This window comes from Anabrus simplex, chromosome 2, assembly GCF_040414725.1.
Source record: "Anabrus simplex isolate iqAnaSimp1 chromosome 2, ASM4041472v1, whole genome shotgun sequence".
NCBI classification, from domain to species: domain Eukaryota; kingdom Metazoa; phylum Arthropoda; class Insecta; order Orthoptera; family Tettigoniidae; genus Anabrus; species Anabrus simplex.
The window spans coordinates 316,997,026-317,020,868 of record NC_090266.1 but is presented as its reverse complement, the minus strand read 5'-3'; the positions used below and the strand labels follow the sequence as shown (position 1 = coordinate 317,020,868).

The window sequence follows — 23,843 nt, the reverse complement described above, 5'->3', positions numbered from 1 at the left end:
AATCAAACCCAGGGAATCTTGGTAAGAGGCAGGCACACTACCCCTTCGCTGTGAGATAGGTTATTGCTCTTAAGGCCAGACAATTTAGGAAGAATAAAATAAAAAGTGATTGGAAATTTGGAGCACGAACTACAACAATTACCTATCAAAATCTGAAACAAGGGGAGAATACAAATTATTGTACAGTCAAGCTTTGAAAGGAACCACTCCTATGATTTCTTGGCAGACTAGAGAGCTGCAATTTTTTAATATTAAAGGCATGAATACCAGCACTAACAACAACCAATCTTAGTATGATTTTCCCAGGGATTTTTCACACTCATCATCTTTCTCTACCTTTCACTCAATTAATACATTGAAGCACACAAATAGATACAGTGGAAACTTGATATCTCAAATCACCTCAGGAAATAAATTTTCTTTCACGTTATCAAAATTTTGAGATATAGAGAATACCGTTTTTTAGCATGTATAGCACATAATTGAATCATATGTATCCATGGGCTTTTACTGAATACATTACTTTTAACAGTACCTACTTGAAAATATACAAAGACACTATTTTACGGCATCACTTTAATTATAACACTTATTACAGTAACATTTTAGAAGACAAGATACAGTACGTACAGTACGTACAGTAGTGAAACAAGAAACATAGCTCCGTTAACACCTTTGGAAAAGAATCCATTAGTCTCTGTTGCAGTTAACCTTTCCTCCCTTCACATTGAAACTTCTCATCAATACTACACAGCCGAGTTTCGTAAATGGAACTTGTCATCCGTGACTTCTGGGCTTGCTTTCGTACGTGACCGGTAATTAATTGACACCAGAGAAACAGTGAGGCTTTGCCGATTTTCCGATCACTAGAAGTTTGAGTTTTTCGGTTCCTGTCATATTAGTTTCCAGCTTCACTGTAACCCTTTCTTGTTAACTGTTCTTCACAAACCACAAATGTTGTATTGCACAGTTAATGTTACACAAAATTTGAGTTACAGAGTATTTTTTGCTTCAAGAAGTCGAGAAATTCGTGTAACCAAATTTCGAGTAATAGAGAAATACACATGAAGAATAGGACAAATGGCCGGGAAATTGAAGTTACTTCAATATACTGAAAATTAGACTAATGGAGGTTCGATATATCGAGGTTTGACTGTACACTAAATTTAAAAAATAAAAGAAAGAAGAAAACAACACTGTGCCAAGTGTCGATGACCAAATCTTAGGATTTCAATCCATTAATAACACTGTAAATGTATGCTTTTCAGTGAACTGACAAAAAGTAGACATCCTGGATTTAAGTTTTAAAATATCAAGAAGAATAAATGCAAACATGATAGTGATTTACTGCACTAAAAAATGAAATTGAGTTGCAAGATATTTATGAATGCTGGTACTTATTATCAGGAATGGGAAAGTAGTATTTGAATAGGTCTAACTCTACTCAATGTTAGAATTTAGATCTTTCCTTTTTCTTCTGGTCACAGTAAACACATAATTAAACATTTACAGTTTTGGTAACTTTACCTCTGTCTTAAGCCATGGATTAGCAGCAATAAGATCATCCCATGAGGTAGTCTCAGTGATAGAAGCAAACCTACAGTGAACAGCAGCAGTGCCACTACCAAGCTGACTGTTGATTAAGTGCTTTCCAGTGGCCTCTTGGATAGCTTTAGCTGACATTATGTCCGTGAACAATCAACAAAATCTGCAACAAAAGAATATTACTTCAATTGAGATATAGACAAAATAATAATACATATTCTGTATAAGAAGAATAGAGTGAATCTTACGACAGATAAACAGTAGAACACTGTTGTGAATCTTTTACTACTGTACATTCAGCTAGGTAGATGGGTCTATGATTCTATGATTGTGTTGTCATTAGAATTAGCAGAAAACTGATGAGCTGTCTTTACTGAATATGACATTAAGTAATATGTGTTTATTCTATCATGTGCTCCATTAAAGTACTATAATTCTACCCGTGGCCTAATTCATCACTTGTTTGTTATTTCTATTATTTGAATGTGACAGCAGTACTACACTACTCCTACGAGCTATAACCACAATTCTTCCAGATACTGAACATCATATACTTCATTTACAAAGCAGATGTTTTCTTTTTCCATTCCTCTTTTTGTGAGACCCGGCCCCGTGGTGTAGGGGTAGCGTGCCTACCTCTCGGCCGGAGGCCGCGGGTTTGATTCCCGGCCAGGTCAGGGATTTTTCTCTCGACCTGAGGGCTGGTTTGAGGTCCACTCGGCCTACGTGACTAGCATTGAGGAGCTATCTGACGGTGAGATGGTGGCCGCGGTCTCGAAAGCCCAGAATAACGGCTGAGAGGATGCGTCGTGCTGACCACACGGCCCCTCGTAATCTGCTGGCCTTCAAACTGAGCAGCGGTCTCTGGGCAGGCCAGAGCCCTTTCAAGGGCGTTAAGTGTCGTAGGGTTTGGTCTGGTCTTTTTGTTAGACTGTAGGGTCATTCCTCAGTTTTGGCTTTAATCAAGGATTTGAAGGCAACCCAATATTTTTATTATAGAAATTCTACCCAAAGGCACTAGGATGGGTTTCCCATCCATCCGGTTTTTCCTGAGACAGGCCTTAAATTTTTGGGGCAGCAAAAAGTCCTGGGGTCCCAAAGGAAAGTTTCTGAATACCAAAATGTCCAAATGTCCCATTTTTTTCCTATCAGGGCCAAAACATCAATTTAAATGACATTAGGATCAGCTTTGCCATGTCATTCAATATACCACGTCTTTGTACGATTTCTTTTAAGAAACATCACTCCATTGTCGCTCACAAAGAGAACAGATGAACTGATATAATTTTCCGCTGTTATTTTATTTTTTGTGTTTTCGGAGACGCCGAGGTGCCGGAATTTAGTCCCATAGGAGTTCTTTTATGTACCAGAAAATCTACCGACACGAGGCTGTCGTATCTGAACACCTTCAAATACCACCGGACTGAGCCAGCATCGAACCTGCCAAGTTGGGGTCAGAAAACCAGAGCCTCAACCGTCTGACCACTCAGCCCGGCAGCTTCATTATTAGGGAAGTCCTGCTCGTGAACAAATGAGATTTCCTTCTGAAGAAGCAGAACAAAGTTCTCTGTGAAATGTAAAGAATTTCACGTTGTTTTCTGACACAGCAAAAGCCTAAAAGCTCATTATCCTGTCCAGGAACAGTGTTTGCCTCTCCTGGTGTCACTTCAATCTACAGACTGGATCAACTTGAAAAATGAATTACACTGGAACATTCAAGATGCTAGTGTCAAACAGAAGGACATATTAAGTTGTTTCAAAAGTGAAAACATGAAAACATATGTGGTAAAAGAAAAGTCAAAACTTGAAGCTTTTGTTTGGCATTGTCAGGAAGTTATGCAGGAATAGGAGGTGCATTTTCCTTAATCAAACTGAAAATTGATAGTGTCAAAAGCACTGACAATTTTGAAGATTCATTTTAATTCACCACCATGTATAGAATTCTTTCAAGTAATACTAAAAGAAACCTATGATTCTTGAAGAAATTCATCGAACCTGGAAATTCCTGATCAAGGACGAATCAGTTTCATAATATTGCATTGAGCAGCATGTAAATTTGTATTAATAAAAATACTCTTTCTTGATGTGATAATGTGGCTTCTTTTCTTCTTTTTTTTTTTTTTTTATATGTTAGTACTGTTGTTGATATTTACCCTAAATTTTTATTTGTCCCATGCAGTTTTGAAATGACCCACATTTTTTCAGAAGAATTTAATAAAATGTCTCCTTTTTTGATCAATTATCAATCAATCAATTAATACTGATCTGCATTTAGGGCAGTCGCCCAGGTAGCAGATTCCCTATCTGTTGCTTTCCTAGCCTTTTCCTAAATGATTTCAAAGAAATTGGAAATTTATTGAACATCTCCCTTGGTAAGTTATTCCAATCCCTAACTCCCCTTCCTATAAATGAATATTTGCCCCAGTTTGTCCTCTTGAATTCCAACTTTATCTTCATATTGTGATCTTTCCTACTTTTATAAACGCCACTCAAACTTATTCATCTACTAATGTCATTCCACACCATCTCTCCGCTGACAGCTCGGAACATACCACTTAGTCGAGCAGCTCTTCTTCTTTCTCTCAATTCTTCCCAACCCAAACTTAGCAACATTTTTGTACCGCTACTCTTTTGTCGGAAATCACCCAGAGCAAATCGAGCTGCTTTTTTTTTTGGATTTTTTCCAGTTCTTGAATCGGGTAATCCTGGTGAGGGTCCCATACACTGGACCCATACTCTAGTTGGGGTCTTACCAGAGACTTATATACACTCTCCTTTACATCCTTACTACAACCCCTAAACACCCTCATAACCATGTGCAGAGATCTGTACCCTTTATTTACAATCCCATTTATGTGATTACCCCAATGAAGATCTTTCCTTATATTAACACCTAGACAATGATCCCCAAAAGGAACTTTCACCCCATCAACGCGATACAGTCCATTTGACCTCCTGAATCCAAGATATCTGCTATATCTTGCTGGAATCCTACAAGTTGAGCTTCAGTGGAATAACCTTTCCTAAAACCGAATTGCCTTCTATCGAACCAGTTATTAATTTCACAAACATGTCTAATATAATCAGAAAGAATGCCTTCCCAAAGCTTACATACAATGCACGTCAAACTTACTGGCCTGTAATTTTCAGCTTTATGTCTATCACCCTTTCCTTTATACACAGGGGCTACTATAGCAACTCTCCATTCATCTGGTATAGCTCCTCCGACCAAACAATAATCAAATAAGTACTTCAGATATGGTACTATATCCCAGCCCATTGTCTTTATTATATCCCCAGAAATCTGATCAATTCCAGCCGCTTTTCTAGTTTTCAACTTTTGTATCTTATTGTAAATGTCATTGTTATCATATGTAAATTTAATTACTTCTTCGGCCTTAGTCTCCTCCCCTATCTCGACATTATCCTTGTAACCAACAATCTTTACATACTGCTGACTGAATACTTCTGCCTTTTGAAGATCCTTACATACACACTCCCCTTGTTCATTAATTATTCCTGGAATGTCCTTCTTGGAACCTGTTTCTGCCTTAAAATACCTATACATACCCTTCCATTTTTCACTAAAATTCGTATGACTGCCAATTATGCTTGCCATCATGTTATCCTTAGCTGCCTTCTTTGCTAAATTCAATTTTCTAGTATGTTCCTTCAATTTCTCCTTACATCCACAGCCATTTCTAACTCTATTTCTTTCTAGTCTGCACCTCCTTCTTAGTCTCTTTATTTCTCTATTATAATAAGGTGGGTCTTTACCATTCCTTACCACCCTTAATGGTACAAACCTGTTTTCGCATTCCTCAACAATTTCTTTAAACCCATCCCAGAGTCTGTTTACATTTTTATTTACCATTTTCCACCGATCATAGTTACTTTTTACAAACTGCCTCATGCCTGCTTTATCAGCCATACGGTACTGCCTAACAGTCCTACTTTTAAGACCTTCCTTTCTATCACATTTATTTTTAACTACCACAAAAACACCTTCATGATCACTAATACCATCTATTACTTCAGTTTCCCTATACAGCTCATCTGGTTTTATCAGCACGACATCCAGTATATTTTTCCCTCTGGTTGGTTCCATCACTTTCTGAATCAGCTGTCCTTCCCATATTAACTTATTTGCCATTTGTTGGTCATGCTTCCTGTCGTTCGCATTTCCTTCCCAATTGACATCTGGCAAATTCAGATCTCCCGCTACAATCACATTTCTTTCCATGTCGTTTCCCACATAGCTGACTATCCTATCAAATAATTCTGAATCCGCGTCAGTGCTACCCTTTCCCGATCTGTACACTCCAAATATATCAAGTTGCCTATTATCTTTAGAAACGAGCCTTACACCTAGAATTTCATGTGTCTCATCTTTAACTTTTTCGTAGCTTACAAATTCTTCTTTCACCAGAATGAACACTCCCCCTCCCACCCTTCCTATCCTATCTCTACGATACACACTCCAGTGCCGTGAGAAAATTTCTGCATCCATTATATCATTTCTCAGCCATGATTCAACTCCTATTACAATATCTGGTAAATATATATCTATTCAATTACTTAATTCTATTCCTTTCCTTACAATACTTCTACAGTTTAACACTAACAATTTTATGTCATCCCTACTTGATTTCCAGTTCCCTGTTCCCTTATCACCGCTCCCTAGGCCATCCCGTTTCCCTGAATGTACCTCCCTATTACCCTTCCAAACAAATTTCCTAACTTATACGTACCACTGCGGTTTAAATGAAGGCCATCTGAGCACAGATCCCTATCTCCTACCCACCCATTAGGATCTAGAAATTTCACTCCCAGTTTCCCACATACCCACTCCATAGTCTCATTTAAATCCCCAATCACCCTCCAGTCAGTATCCCTTCTACACAGTATTCCACTAATAACAATCTCCGCTTTCTCAAACTTCACCCGTGCTGCATTTACCAGATCCCACACATCTCCAACTATGTTGGTACTTATATCAGCTTGCCTTACGTTGTTGGTACCAACATGAAACACTACCACCTTCTCCTTCCCCTCCTCCCTCTCTTCTACTTTCCTCAACATCTGCCTCAACCTAATTCCTGGATAACACTCTACCCTGGTACCCTTTCCTCCACACACTTTCCCCACGTGTCTAACGATGGAATCCCCCATGACCAGAGCCTCAACCTTACCCACCTCATTTGATCCCCTCCCCTCCTGGTCAGCCCTATCTTTCCTGATAGCTGCAGAAGCTACTTCCTCCTCCCTTTTCTCCTCCCCATGACCCTGTTCCACCTGTCTTTTCCTATCCTCTACTCTACATTTTCCTTTCCTACCTTTTCCCTTCCTCCTACTTCCACGCATCTCATCAACAGTTCCCTGTCCCTCATCTTCCCTCTGTTGTTCTACCTGGAGTGACTCGTACCGATTTTGCACAGACACCTGTCCTGAATTCTGATCCTGAATAGAGCCCTTAGCCTGCAATCTCCTTCCCCTTAGAACATTAGACCACCTGTCTTCTACAACTCCTCCCTTTCCTTCCCCTCCCTCTTGTACACCTACTGTAACCTGTACATTGTTTGAGGGAGTCCTATCTTCCTTCCTGTCTTCTGTCAGAATCCTAATTATCTCCCTCAAACTTTCCAACTCCTCCCTCATACCCCGCAATGCCTCGCCACATCCACAGTAAGTACACTCACGCTCCTTAGCCATTCTTTACGGGGAAAAAATGAAATTAAAAATAAAATAACTTATTTGCAAAAAAATTAAATGAATGGAGGGATATATTGTCTGGGATAGTACAGAACAATAAGGTAATTAATATACGACTAAACTACAATACTACTTAGTCGTGCTCTATTTTTTTTTATCCTACAACCCCTGACAGGATAAAAACTGCTGTTAATTACTGAATATCGAAAGTAATAGCCTACACAAGAACTACACAATTCCAAACTGCAATTAAGCCTATTCTAATTACAACAACAGTATTTTAGTAAGAGTTTCTACGGATACCTCTACTACACCAGTACTACACAAATATTTTACAATAATAAAATAATCACACTAAATTCTAATAGGATATTACTCGTATACTACTGTACAGTACACTACAGTAATTTTAAACTACTTTCAGACGTATCCTAATTACGATACCGGTACGGTACCGTATGTCACTAAACTAAGCACAACAGAAATGAAATTTGCAAGAACTACTGTACGCAAAGATTACCAACAAAGCTAAATGCTTAGACAAATTATTATTAGTATTACGGTCTAATAGATACACACGAAAAATAACACACGAATATAGCAGGCAAGATACGGCACTATCTAAATGTACTGTATCTATACTACAATGTATCTACACTACACTACACTGCATTTGGTTAAATGCTTAAGTATCGAAAGGATTGCCGTACCACGAAGAAAAACACGAATATAACTGGCAAGATACTATCTAATATATTATACCTTATCTTCACTACAATTCTACTGAAATGTGGTTATGTGATTATTACAGCTGGTGGATGAAAACCTTACGGGAACCCTACTATACACTAGGATCGCAATTGGGACACATCGGTTAGGATGCATTGGCTAGTCCAGCTAGCTCACTTCGGTCCCTTCCCTTTATGCTTACACATCACACAAATATCATGGTTTCCTATTTTGTACAATAATTAATTTCTAGACACAATATGTCATAAATGCAGAGAGTGAGAGTCATTCTAAAACTAGCTCACCAAAGTCAGTTTTAATTTTCAGCTAAACAATATTTGTAGAACATATGAATATTAGCAGAAGTATTTCTGTATAAATAAAAGTGAGAAATCAATGCAAGGGTAAGCAAAATGTAAGGAGTTTTGTCAATGAAATGTAGAGATATGTTGATTCCACTGTGACATTTTTTTCAGAACTCCAAACTATTTACCCTTCAGTTTTACAAAGGGTTTATCAATGTTGACAGCTTCAGTTTAGATTTCACTAATATTCAGCAAAATATTTACTCCTGACTAATCCTGATGGCATAAAATGAATTGAAGAAGACTAGGCTATAAATTTACACATACAGGGTTACTCAGCTAACATGTTACACGCAAATAGCTTCTAAACCATTAAAGATATCAGCATTCTGTTTTCATATTCGAAAATGGTACACAGGGTCTTGTAAAATAACGCACTACTTAGTCTCATGGGGTGATTAACAACCGAGATATTGATACTAACTCCATATTTTTAAATGGAACGGCACAAATTTATACAGCTGATTTAAAAGTTCATCTGCGTACAAGTTCAAATATGTAAGTATTTTCAAAATTGGACAATTACTTTTTAAGATATAAGTAAGAACAGCATGCGCTGTTTTACCTGCCGCATCAGACGGCGTGAAGTCGGGCAAGGACATATTGAGGCGCAAGCTGCTTTGTGGCCTTGATTCCAGCAACAGAACAGATACCAGGCATGTACTGTAAACATGATGTGATGTACCGTTACATACTCTGGGTGTGCAACGTTATTGTATGACTGCCGAACACACAACGGGGAAGGGAGATTAAAGTTGTATTGTTTTGTTTTGACATGTAACAGGCTGCGCTCAGTTTAGCGTTTTTTTTTTCTGACGGATGGGAATGGGAAGGATTTGGAAAGAAAGTTGGCCGTAGCCTATCACAAAGGTGCCTATCCGGTATTTGCCTGGTGTTGAACATGGGACACCATGAAAATCAATGTCAGGTTGGGCGAGGCAGGACTCAAACCTACACTCTCCCGAATGCACGCTACTACAGTCGCGCTGGAGCTCTGCGGAGATTAATGCGTGTAAAATAAAACATAAATAATCGTGTTGCTGCCATCTCACTACGATCAGCTCTGAACATTTGCTTTTCTAGAAGGAGCTCTTCTGGTGTTTTGTGTTATGTTTATTTCTCAACTCATAGAGTAGTATGAACTGTACACTAAAACCAGTGGCAATTATAGCTTCCGTTATGTTCCTTTCAAGGCAAAGTACTTATTTTATTCGTTTTAAACACATCAACCCTTTCTGTCCTGTCTTGTGTTCGCCTGTCATACACACTTTGCAAACCCATCACATGTGTACGAGGTGCTTACATGCCTGGTACCCATTCTGTGGCTGAAACTGCTTGCACCTCAATTATGTCCTTGCCCGACTTCACGCCATCTGATGCGGCAGGTAAAACAGCGCATGCTGTTCTTACTTGTATCTCAAAAAGTAATTGTCCGATTTTGAAAATACTTACATATTTGACCTTGTACGCAAATGAACTTTTAAATCAGCTGTATAAATTTGTGCCATTCCATTTAAAAATATGGAGTTAGTATCAATATCTCGGTTGTTAATCACCCCATGAGACTAAGTAGCACGTTATTTATGAATATGAAAACAGAATGCTGATATTTTTAATGGTTTAGAAGTTATTTGCATGTAACATGTTAGGTGAATAACCCTGTATATGTATAGCGTTATGGAAGTGGCATGTTAATAATATAAAGCTCTAAACACTTCTTATGAAACACAATAAAACTATAGAAAAACAACACAAAATATGGTGCAAACAATGAGATTTTATCCCAAAATCAAACAATAAATTTGTCTTTTTAGGAATGTATTAACAGAGATGACGAGACATCTGCCTGTATATTTCACTAACATGTCTCATTGTCAGTGGCAGAACGGAATTTCATCAAATGTTTGTAGAATTATACTCATAACTCACAGTAAATGCTACAGAGCTTCAAGGACCTCTAACTTGTATTTCATGTTGTAATACTGCATGGTGCTCAGCTTAGAAATTTAGAGTGTTATTTGAATTTTTGTAATATGTTCAGTCTACTTTAGACTTTTTTGTCTCCTACATTACTCCAACTACTACCAGTCATATAACACACTGGGGTACCAAAAATTGTGTTCTCAAAAAAGGCCCAACAAATCTATTGACAATGAGGAATCACATTTGAAGCACTTTTAAATGCCTATGGACTGTGCCAAGATTCAATCTTGCAACCTTGAATGTGAGTGGTGAACATGTAACCAACTGTATTACTCAGCAGACCCATTATGAATGATGCATGATCCTTAATTATTAAAAGTATGATAGGCCTACATATGAAGTGATGAGAAAATAATTAAAAATTGATTTAGGCCTTCACAACTGACTACATAACCTCTAACCCATGTCAAGCGACTTCCTGTGAACTACCAATTCAATACTGAAGCCTGGATGACATCATTCATTTTTTAAGACAACTTCAACTAACATGGCAGAAACAGTTCTGCATAGTGACTGCTGAAACATTGCTTCATGTCTTATGGGCAGAATGGACTACATTTCAGATAGGTACGCTCTGTTCAGCTTCCAAGGTGAGCTGATAACGAGCCAGAAAATATTTTGCTTCAGGCGGACAACTACTACCCTTTTAAGTTTCCTATCTTCCATTCTCAGTTCAATACGGACAAAAATGAAATTCTTAGATTTAAATATTTTTAATATTCAATGAAATTTCCCCAGGAAATTTTCCGCAGGTATCTTCAATTCTGAAGAGATTCAAAATTCATTGCTTAATCCAATCCATATGAAAGATCTTTCAAGTTAATCCATTACTAAGCTATACAACAGACTCATGGTGAAGACATTGATGCAATAAATTCAAATCTGCTATATGGCTCTCCACTCCAATATTCACAGTTGGATTTCATTTTCATATTTATACAATCAACTCTGCTTCCAGTGAACCCTGTTGATATGAACTTTCAGTTTTCGTGAACAAAGTCACTTGTCTCTTAATTCTCTCAAATTCAAACGAACACTAAATGTCTTGTTTATATGTGAACTCTTGACTTTGGCTATAGTGGACCTACAGACCATAACATCTACAGAAGATTGTCACTGTAACAGCAAGGGTTCAATTCTTCCTTGCAGACTTTCTTGAATAAACTTTATGATTTGAAGAAATGTTCTGCATGCTGAAGATCTTGTTTGGAAACACTTAAAGAGTGGCCAAGATTACAGAACCAGCCGGGGCCTAATGAAGGTCCATTGAATGTCCAAGGTCGAGCACAGTGTTCCTAGTCCCCGCCAAATGGGAGAGGCAACGTGCTTGTTGAGGGCAAAGCTGTGATCTGGTGCTCATTTTGGTTAACATTTCTAACACTGTCCGGCTCCATGGCTAAATGGTTAGGGTGCTGGCCTTTGGTCACAGGGGTCCTGGGCTCGATTCCCGGCAGGGTCGGGAATTTTAACCATAATTGGTTAATTTCGCTGGCACGGGGGCTGGGTGTATGTATCGTCTTCATCATAATTTAATCTTCATCATGACGCGCAGATCGCCTATGTGCGTCAAATCAAAAGACCTGCATCTGGCGAGCCGAACTTGTACTCGGACACTCCCGGCACTAAAAGCCATGCGCTATTTCATTTCTAACACTGAAACATCAACATGTCAAAGCATATAGTGTTTTCTTTGAAAGCTAAGGCAAACATTACCAGTGACATTAAGTGTGAACTTTAAGTGGATGTGGGTCGAAGATATGGCTTGAGTAAATTTACCATGAGCAACGTCATTAAAAACAAGGACAAGTTCACCTTGGATACAAACAAGTCTCAAACAAATTTTGTAAAGCTGATTGACACAACGTTTACCAAGCGTTGCTGAAATGGTTCGCTATTCAGAGATATGCTGAGACTATTCTTAGCACGCTGGTGCTGAATAACAAAGCTACTTGACAAGACTCAAGAGTTCGAGCCAACATGACAGATTCAGCCAAAAGAAAACTGCTGTTAACTGGGAACCTGAGGGTGTTTTAAAAAATATGTCAAGCGACTTCCTGTGAACTACCAATTCAATACTGAAGCCTGGATGACATCATTCATTTTTTAAGACAACTTCAACTAACATGGCAGAAACAGTTCTGCATAGTGACTGCTGAAACATTGCTCCATGTCTTATGGGCAGAATGGACTACATTTCAGATAGGTACGCTCTGTTCAGCTTCCAAGGTGAGCTGATAACGAGCCAGAAAGTATTTTGCTTCAGAAGGACAACTACTACCAGCTCATCCTTGCATTTTATACAAATATCAAGCTGGCGTCACAGCCTGCCAACACCACATCAGTGGTACCGCCCATGGACCAAGGCATGATCCACAGCTTTAAGACGTACTATAGGAAGGGCATGACGCTTCATACAATTCAAGCCTTGGAAGCTGAACAGAGCGTACCTATTAATATCCTGAAAGGAGTCCGTTCTGCCCATAAGGCATGGAGCAATGTTTCAGCAGTCCACTACGCAGAACTGTTTCTGCCATGTTGGTTTAGCTAATGGGTGTGCAGCATTAGAGAAAGAGGGCGATTTTCCTCTAAAGGAATTCCTTGAGCATGTCAGTGGAAATTCTGTTGATATGGACAATTGTATCAATGTGGACTGAGAAACTCTATTGAATTAAATACCTACAGATGAAGCCATTGTTGAAGCTGCAAAGGGCGGTTACGGCACAGGAGAAAACAGCATCCCAAAAGTGAAAGAGGCATGAGAGGGTATCAGATTCAAAGATATCTAGAATGTACTGTACGCACAACACAAACTCTAGAGAAGGATTTGCCAAACTATTCATTACAAATTTATCCCTTTTAAACCATGTACGCACAATTGTGCAGGTTCGTATTTTATTTATGTCTGAGCGTATTTGATGTTTTCTTGGCGCTGGACCAGACTGCAGTGCTTGTGCGCGACACGTAGCGTGTATTTCAGCTGTTTTTATTTAGCGTTTGACCACCAGGATGCAGAAAGAAAGGTTTAAAAATACAGTTCATTAACAAGATGGCAGGAAACAGTAATGCCGAAAGTAGGTATTTACTTATTTATTTATTTATTGCATTCATATTAATCTAGAAGCTTGACTGAATATCAGAATACAATCAATGAAGTGTGTAAATTGGTTAGTGAATGCTGATATGCACATTTGTGCGGGCTAGGTTTCCCTACAGTCCTGGGTGTTGCCACCATAAGAACTGTAAAAGCAGAACTCATACCCTATGTATGAAATGTAATGTATAAGATTTTAATCGTTTTAAATCTTTCCACAATGCAAAATAGAACATTTGATCATGTACATGTGTATATTCACATGCACTGAGCTGATTATTTTTTGTATGGAGTGAATTAAGTCCTGACACACTCGATTGCATGGGTGCTGTTTTTCAGATGATAGTTTTTATTTTGTAAAATAAACTTGTATTTAAGAGCATTTTATAAGGCTTTTGATGTAAAAACAAAAATTCACACCTCCAGTTTTCTTTCAGGTCTGACGGCAAAGTGCTGCCGCCAAAAGGACTCGCAAAAGCAAAACTCGTACTCAATATAAAAAATGCAATGTACCCTTGTGTTTGAACAAAGATTTTAATTGTTTTACATTATTCCACACTGTAAAATAGAACATTTGATCATGTACATGTGTATATTCACATGTACTGAGTTGATTTTTATTTTTTTGGTAAGTAGTGAATTAAGTCCTGACACGCACAATTCTGTGAGTGCTTTTTTTCAGATGTTATTTTTTTATTTTGTAAAATAAACTACCATACTGTATAAATATATTTAAGAGCATTTTAGTCAGTTTTTGATGTACAAACAAAAATTCACACCTCCAGTTTCCTTTCAGGTGTGAAAGGGATATGCAGCAAGCAGCCACACATAAATGACTGCTGCATTTCAATGCCAAGTACGGTACTGTAAAATGAATTCTGTTTGTAACGTTCCACTTTATTTTGCTTCAGTTATAGATAATAGAAGAAGCTCATTCTATTTTAGATATTCTACTGTTCCTGTCCCTATTTCAATCAAATAAGGTTAAGGGAGGACATTTTCATTGTAGTGAACTTCAGATATAGTGAACCAAGTATCTGAGTTTTTAGAGGTTAATTATAACCAGAGCTGGCTATATATATATATATCTCAAAAGTAAATGTAATGCAGCTAATTCAACTTATGGCCACTACTGAGACGAACGAGAGATCTGGGCAAGCCAAGTATATTAAGTATTTTGTACAACATATTCATTTCTTTCATTGTTAGCATGGAACGATGGTTTTAAACCCACGAACAGTTGAAGGAATGTTATGTGAAAGGACGAATAGCAATAAAGAAGATTAATGTATATGTATTCATCTCAAAGAACAGACCACTTCATGATTATTGTATAAATTTAATTTTAATTTTATGGAACTTTATGGAATGGCTCAAGCTGAGCTCAAAATCTCTAATTGCAATAGCCTCTGAGATTACTGTTGGGGCTGCTACAATTTAGGAGGGTTTTTTGTTTGTTTTTTATCATTATGGTCAGGTGCACTGCCCCCATGAAGTTTGATAAACTCCACTGCATACGATCTGTACTGTTGAATTTGTAATTCACTAGGTATAGGTTTGGGACGGCAGTATGCTAAGTACCAACCCAGTTTCCACCAGGCATTAAGAAGAAACCAAGAAAATCACTTCTAAAATACCAAGAGCGAGAATGGAACCCTCTTTTATTTTCAACTGCCCTACAAAGCTTAAAATCATTCATTTGTCAAGTGAGCTCTGTTCTATTTATACTTCTGCACAGATTAACTTTCAAAAAGTATGTTGCAGTTAGACACATTTGAGGTGTTGGTTTTAATTCATGCCAGTTCTGTCACCTTGGCTAAAGAGAAGGAACAATGTAGGGGCCAACTGCATATGTACTAGCTGATATAGTCATCACAAGAACACATGCATTTTTCTTCTTGCGACATCAAAACAAATATGAATTTTTCTTCCCAAATCAATATTCCTTCTATTTTATGTTTCATTTCCATCATTAATTAGAAAAACTATGGTGGTGTAATCAGATACGATGTCAGATAAAGGAAAAGACTAGTCTATGCAACAAACATTGTGGTACTACATCAAATACACAATTTAAAGGAGTAAAATTGTACTATCATTACTAACACAATTCCTATCATTACTACTTCATCATTCAAATTTTTCAAAAGTTAAAACAATCCCACCTGACGAAACACTATCCAGCTCCAAGGCCCAATATATTGTTCTGTGGAGCTACTTATCTGCTATATTTATTTTATGCTTTGCATATTCCAAGTGGATTTCAGTTAACTAATATAATAGCCATTCTAGAAAATACATTTACACCAATCTTCATACTATTTTCAGCTATATGCAAGAGGTAGACATATCACTTGTAGGCATATATATATACTAACTATTATTTCGGTACTGGTACCTTCTAAGTATCACTCTGAGCAGGTAAAGCATCACAGATAACTATCAAGCAAGTAGATTAGCAAGCTTGGCTCAGTTTTTGTTGTAATATTTTACAGCACCACTATTTGTTTCTATACTTCACTCCAAATTCAGATCTGGATTTCTTAACAATAAGATTAGATTTCCTTGGGGTACTTCATTATCCAAACTATAAACATATCAGATACAGTTAAGCTCACTTTACATTACTCCACTGTCCGGCTCCACAGCTAAAAGGTTAACATGTTGGCCTTTGGACCAATGGGGTCCCGAGTTCGAGTCCCGGTCGGACTGGGAATTTTAACTTTCAGTAGTTAATTCCTATGGCTTGGGGGCTAGATGTATGTGCCATTTTCAGCATTAGGTAGGGCTCCATCCTCGCAGACATGCAGTTTGCCTATATGGCATCATCTCGAAGGACCTGCGCTAGGCCTGTCCGGAGGCCACATGCCATTATATTACTCAATTTGTCAACAAAAATGTCACTTTCGAGCTACCTATACAATCATCTACAAAAACGTTTTGCATAATAAATCATATTTATCTATAAGTTTACATACAGTTATCAGAAGACAATGTCATTTAAAAATCCCAAATATATACAAACATATGAATAATTTGTCAGAAATCCTGTCAACTGATTTTAATAAAAAGATGCATGAACTTACATTTGGCTGCTGAGCCTATCTGCATTGGTGACTCCTCCAAATGTTGTAAAAATAATATTCACAAAATATTTTATGATTTTAACTCATACGGAATGGCATAATACATACATACAATACATACAATATCATTAAAGACTGTTATGCCTTTCAGCGTTCGGTCTGCAAGCCTCTGTAAATTTACTAAACGTCGCCACAATCCTCTATTTGCAACTAGTGCTGTGGCCTCATTTAGTTCTATACCTCCTATCCTTAAATCGTTAGAAACCGAGTTTAACCATCGTTGTCTTGGTCTCCCTCTGCTTCTCTTACCCTCCATAACAGAGTCCATTATTCTCCTAGGTAACCTATCCTCCTCCATCCGCCTCACATGACACCACCACCGAAGCCGGTTTATGCGTACAACTTCATCCATTGAGTTCATTCCTAACTTAGACTTTATCTCCTCATTCCAAGCACCCTCCTGCCATTGTTCCCACCTGTTTGTACCAGCAATCATTCTCGCTACTTTCATGTCTGTTACTTCTAACTTATGAATAAGATATCCTGAGTCCACCCAGCTTTCGCTCCTGTAAAGCAAAGGTGGTCTGAAAATAGACCGATGTAAAGATAGTTTTGTCTGGGAGCTGACTTCCTTCTTACTGAATACTGTTGATCGCAACTGCGAGCTCACTGCATTAGCTTTACTACACCTTGATTCAATCTCACTTACTATAGTACCATCCTAGGAGAACACACAACCTAAATACTTGAAATTATCGACCTGTTCTAGCTTTGTATCACCAATCTGACATTCAATTCTGTTCAATTTCTTACCTACTGACATCAATTTAGTCTTTGAAAGGCTAATCTTCATACCGTACTCATTGCAAGATATTAGACTGCAGGCTTTTGGCACAATCTGCCATTAAGACCAAGTCGTCAGCATAGGCCAGACAGCTTACTACATTTCCATCTAACTGAATCCCTCCTTGCCATTTTATACCTTTCAGCAGATGATCCATGTACACTATGAATGGCAGAGGTGAAAGATTACAGCCTTGTCTAACCCCTGTAAGTACCCTGAACCAAGAAATCATTCTGCCATCAACTCTCACTGAAGCCCAACTGTCAACATAAATGTTTTTGATTGATTTTAATAATCTAACTTTAACTCCATAGTCCTCCAATATGGTGAACATCTTTTCCCTCGGTACCCTATCATATGCTTTCTCTAGATCTACGAAACATAAACACAACTGCCTATTCCTCTCGTAGCATTTTTCAATTATCTGGTGCATACTGAAAATCTGATCCTGACAGCCCCTCTGTGGTCTGAAACCACACTGGTTTTTATCCAACTTCCTCTCAACTACTGATCGCACCCTCCCTTCTAAGATGCCAGTGAATACTTTGCCTGGTACACTAATCAATGAGATACCTCGATAAGGTGCAATTACTGCTTTTGTCCAGTCTGAAGGTACCTTACCAACACTCCATGCTAATCTTACTACTCTATGAAGCCATTTCATCCCTGCCTTCCCACTATACTTCACCATTTCTAGTCTAATTGCATCTATTCCTGCTACTTTATGACAATGGAATTTACTTACCATCCTTTCCACTTCCTCAAGCATAATTTCACCAACACCATTTTCCTCCTCCCCATGAGCTTGGCTGTTCGCAACACCACCAGGAAGATTTTCTTGTACGCTGAGAAAATGTTCAAAATATTCCCTCCATCTCTCCAGTGATTCCCTGGGATCTATTAGGAGTTCACTTGAATTACTCAAAACACTGTTCATTTCCTTTTTCACTCCCTTCCTAAGATTCTTTATTACTGTCCAGAAAGGTTTCCCTGCTGCTTGACCTAGCCTTTCCAGGTTACTACCAAAACTTTCCCACGACTTCTTTTTGGATTCAACAACTATTTGTTTCGCTCTGTTTCTTTCATCTACGTATAAATCCGTGTCTGCCTCAGCCCTTGTTTGGAGCCATTTCTGATAAGCCTTCTTTTTACGTTTACAGGCAACTCTCACTTCATCATTCCACCAAGATGTTCGCCTTTTCCCATCTTTACACACAGGTGTTCCTAGGCATTCCCTTGCTGTTTCTACTACAGCTACCCTGTATGCCACCCAATCACTTCCTATATCCTGAACCTGCTTACTCTCTACTGTTCGAAACTTCTCACTAATCATAGCCATGTACTTCTGTCTAATTTCCTCATCCTGGAGATTTTCTACCCTTATTCGTTTGCAGACAGATTTCACTTTCTCTACCCTAGGCCTAGAGACACTTACTTCACTACAGATCAGATGTGGTGTGTATCATCAAAAAAATCTGCGAAAAACTCGTATGTACATTCCTAACAGATTTCCTGAATTCAAAGTCTGTTAAGATATAATCTATTATGGATCTTGTACCCCTAGCCTCCCATGTGTAGCGGTGAATAGCCTTATGCTTGAAGAATGTATTTGTAACAGCTAAACCCATACTAGCACAGAAGTCCAGCAAACGCTTCCCATTCCCATTAGCTTCCATATCTTCCCCACATTTACCAATCACCCTTTCGTATCCTTCAGTTCTCTTCCCAACTCTCGCATTGAAATCACCCATTAGCACTATTCTATCCTTGCTGTTGACCCTGACCACGATGTCACTCAATGCTTCATAAAACTTGTCAACTTCATCCTCATCTGCATCCTCACATGGTGAATACATGGACACAATTCTTGACCTAATTCCTCCAACTGACAAATCTACCCACATCATTCGCTCTTTTACGTGCCTAACAGAAACTATGTTGCTTGCAATGGTATTCCTGATAAAAAGCCCTACCCCATACTCTGCCCTTCGTTTCTAATACCCGTCAAGTACACTTTATAATCTCCTATCCCTCCTCGTTATCTCCCCTTACCCGTATATCACTTACTCCTAGCACATCTAGATTCATCCTCTTTGCTGACTCAGCCAGTTCTACTTTCCTTCTTCCATAAGCCCCATTAATACTGATAGTTCCCCATCGAATTCCATTTCGTTCGCCAAGTTGTTTCCAAGGAGTCCCTCGCCTGTCAAATGGGAGTGGGACTCCATTACTCCCATAGGTCCGAGGCTTGCTTAAAATGTTCTGAGCTCGGTTAATTCATGAAGCAGGATGCTACCCTACTTACACATAGTCCAAGTGAGGATCTCTCCTCTTAACGGGTTATGGACCACCGGTGGATTGTATAGTCCTAGCCGCCTGAGCACAAGGAGGGCCACGACTCAGAATATGTCCGGGATGCCCACTCCCATTCCATAGCAACTGGTATCCCGACTCTCAGGACCACTTACTAGGCCACTCAGCCGTTGCGCATGGTTCACGAACTAGGACGTGACTACAGTAACCCACACCCTGAACCACAATGGCATAATAATATAATACAATTGGAAATAGCCTTCCAAAAGTAAATAACATACTGAAGCATAAACATTCAGGACTAAAACATGATAAATTATGTGTCTATGACAAAACATAGATACTTTTACATCCGAAACTGAGCAAGTGGCCGTGCGGTTAGGGTCACACAGCTGTGAGTTTAAATTTGGGAGCTAGTGGGTTCCAGCCCCACTGTCAGCAGCCCTGAAGATGGTTTTCCATGGTTTCCCATTTTCACACCAAGGAAATGCTGGCTTAAGGTCAAGGTCACTTCCTTTCTGCTCCTAGCCCTTTCCTATCCCATTGTTGCATTAAGATCTAACTGTGTTGGAGCGACGTAAATGAAACTGTAAATTGTAAAATATAAATTTAAAAAATTACATCCAATTCCGACTGCTGCTGTCATCGTTATCCAATAAAATACAGCAATATTTATATATGCTGCAATACCGCGCAATACATGAATTGAAAGACATGTCACCGGGCGAGTTGGCCGTGCGCGTAGAGGTGTGCGGCTGTGAACTTGCATCTTGCAGATTGTGGGTTCGAATCCCACTGTTGGCAGCCCTGAAGATGGTTTTCCGTGGTTTCCCATTTTCACACCAGGCAAATGCTGGGGCTGTACCTTAATTAAGGCCACGGTCGCTTCCTTCCAACTCCCAGGCCTTTCCATTCCCATCGTCGCCAGAAGACCTATCTGTGTCGGTGCGACGTAAAGCCAGTAGAAAAAAAAAGAAAGACATGTCCGTGTGAAACTTTATTTTACTGATATAATAAACAACTTTTATGGCAGACAGGTGCAGATGTCTTGTCACTTGACTCCTAACCCGCATATCCTGGGTTCCAATCCTGGCAACTTAGGCATGGTAGCTGGAAGTACATCTGATATTAAACCACCAAGCAATTAACAAACTGACCCTGGGTGCTCCACGAACCCACAAAGAAAAATCGACTTTTGAGTAGATTTTCATATAAAAGAAAAGGTTACAAATTTACAGCTCAAGAATATTTGCTTAAAGCATAGAAACATCCTCAGTGCAGATTTGAGCAATGTCCTGATACAACACTGCTGAAATACTGAAATATAGCTATGACAATAAAGGCATTTATAAAATGATACACAAGTTGAAAGCTAGAACAGTAGCTGGGATAGATACGATTTCTGGGGATATATTAATGGCTATGGGTTGGGATATAGTGCCATATCTGAAATACTTATTTGATTACTGTTTGCATGAAGGAGCAATACCAAGTGAATGAAGAGTTGTAAAAGTAGCCCCAGTGTACAAAGGAAAGAGTGACAAACACAAAACGGATAATTACAGGCCAGTCAGCTTGGTGTGTGTTGTTTGTAAGCTTCGGGAAAGCATTCTTTCTGATTATATTAGACATGTTTGGAAAGTTACTAAGTTGTTTACATAATACGTTTCGGGTTTAGGAAAGACTATTTCAGTGAAGCCCAACTTGTAGGATTCCAGCACGATATAGTAAATATTTTAGATTCAGAAGGTGAAATGGGGAGTATCGCTATTGACCTATCCAAGGCTTTTGATAGGGTAGATCATGGGAAATTACTGCCAAAAATGAGGGCTATTGGACTAGACAAAAGAGTGGTTGAATGTGTGGCTACATTTCTAGAAAACAGAACTCAGAGATTTAGAGTAGTTTAAGCATTACCTGATCCTGTAATGATTAAGATGGGGTCCCTCACGGTGGTATTATTGGACCTGTGTGTTTTCTCACATATATATAAATGATATGAGTAAAGGACTGAAAAATTGCGGATGATGTTATACTGTATAGAGTAGTAAATGCGCTGCAGGATTGTAAGCGACTGCAGGGGGACTTAAACAATGTTGTGAGATGGACATCAGGCAATGGTATGAATGTAATTGGGATGAAAAGTCAAGTTGTAAGTTTCACCAAGAAGAAAAGTCCTCTCAGTTTTAATTATTGTGTTGATGCGGTGACTGTACCTCACGGAGAACACTGCAAGTACCTAGGTGTTAATATAAGGAATGATCTTCATTGGGGTAATCATATAACGAGGTTGCTAAGAAAGGTTGCAGATCTCTTCACATGGTTATTAGAGTATTTAGCAGGGCTGAGTGGCTCAGACGGTTAAGGCGCTGGCCTTCTAACCCCAACTTGGCAGGTTCGATCCTGGCTCAGTCCGGTGGTATTTGAAGGTGCTCAAATACGACAGCCTCGTGTCGGTAGATTTACTGGCACGTAAAAGAACTCCTCCGGGACTAAATTCCGGCATCTCGGCGTCTCCGAAGACCGTAAAAGTAGTTAGTGGGACGTAAAGCAAATAACATTAATTATTATTAGAGTATTTAGGGGTTGTAGTAAGGATGTAAAGGAGAGGGAGTACAAGTCTCTGGTAAGACCGCAGTTAGAGTATGCTTCCAGTGTATGGAACTCTCACCAGGACTACTTGAAATGAGAAGTGGAAAAATAAATTAGAAGGAAAGCAGCACGGTTTGTTCTGGGTGATTTCCGACAAAGGAGTAGTGTTACAAAAATGTTGTAAACTTAAGGCTGGGAAGACTTGGGAGTAAGGAGACGAGATGCTCGACAATGTGCTAGGTATATCACAAATATTATAATAATATTTATAGATCCACCTGTTAATATAAGGAATGATCTTCAATGGGGTAATCATATAACGAGGTTGTTAAGAAAGGTTGCAGATCTCTTCACATGGTTATTAGAGTATTGTAAAATGTGCTATGTTTCGAGCTGTCAGTGGAGATTTGGCGCGGAATGACATTAGTAGATGAACAGGCTTGAGTGGAACTTTTAAAAGTAGAAAAGACCATAAATGAAGATAAGGTTGGAATTAAAGAGGACAAACTGGAGCAAATATTCATTTATAGGACGAGGAGTAAGGGGTAGGAATAAATTATCACAGGAAATGTTTGATATATTTCCAAGTTCTTTGTAAATGTTTTAGAAAAAGCTATGTAAACAACTGATAAGGAATCTGCCACCTGGGCGACAGCCTTAAATGCAGATTGTTGTTTGACTGAATTGGATAACCTTTCCTCAATAGGAAATGGTGCATCATTTACTCGTTTATTAGCATACGGACTATAATTGAAGAGCTTATTTCCAAAGTAGCGTAAATCCAAAATTGATGATATGTTTTTTCTTTTGCTTTCATAAAAATAGTTTATAGGTTATTTCATAGAATAGCGAAAGTGTACGTCTCAACACGTGTTATATCCCATGTTAATAGAGAATTGTTAACTACGTTTATTTGCAAAGTGACGTAACTCCAACGTGTATTTATTTCGAATGTGTCATATCCGTTTTAACCAATCCGCTGGCTCTCTGAACGTTATGTGATGTGATATGACGAATGACGCAGAGAGCTGGTAGAGGAGTAGTGTTTGTGACATGTGGATTGCGTATTTGAAAGGATTGAAAAGAAGGTGCGGAAAACTGAAATTGTCCTTTTGCCTACCAAGTATAACAATATTTTAGAAGAAGTTGTCACTGTACATGTTCTTGGCAGGGATTAGCATCTCTACACTTTGAAAACTTCAGCTAGGGAACATATTAAATCAAAACTTGATTTTAATATCTCGGGGTTAAAATCTATTCAGATAAATGCAAACAAAGTGGTTTGTATATCCACGTTTTTAAAAGGCTCACACCGGGCGAGTTGGCCGTGCGGCAAGGGGCGCGCAGCTTTGAGTTTGCATCCGCGAGTTAGTGGTTTCGAATCCCACTGTCGGCAGCCCGAAAGATGGTTTTCCGCGGTTTCCCCTTTTCACACCAGGCAAATGCTGGAGCTGTACCTTAATTAAGGCCACGGCCGCTTCCTTCCAACTCCTAGATTGTCGCAAATTGGTTCTAAGGATAGCCAAATAGCACTCTTTTGTCAAAGTATGGTCAATGAAACTGAGTGCACCAACCCCATTCGA

General features: G+C 38.8%; 1 protein-coding gene across 4 annotated transcripts in view; it reads right to left on the bottom strand.

Annotated features, from left to right (window-relative positions):
- ATPCL (ATP-citrate synthase) overlaps nt 1–23,843 on the bottom strand; it is a 498,463-nt gene that overhangs the window by 260,124 nt on the left and 214,496 nt on the right. For all 4 annotated transcript variants that reach the window (XM_067140650.2, XM_067140651.2, XM_067140652.2 and 1 more), the window contains exon 2: nt 1,528–1,708. In XM_067140650.2, coding sequence (XP_066996751.2) covers nt 1,528–1,683 — 156 coding nt within the window. In that variant the 5' untranslated portion in view covers nt 1,684–1,708. The remainder of the gene's footprint in view (nt 1–1,527; nt 1,709–23,843) is intronic.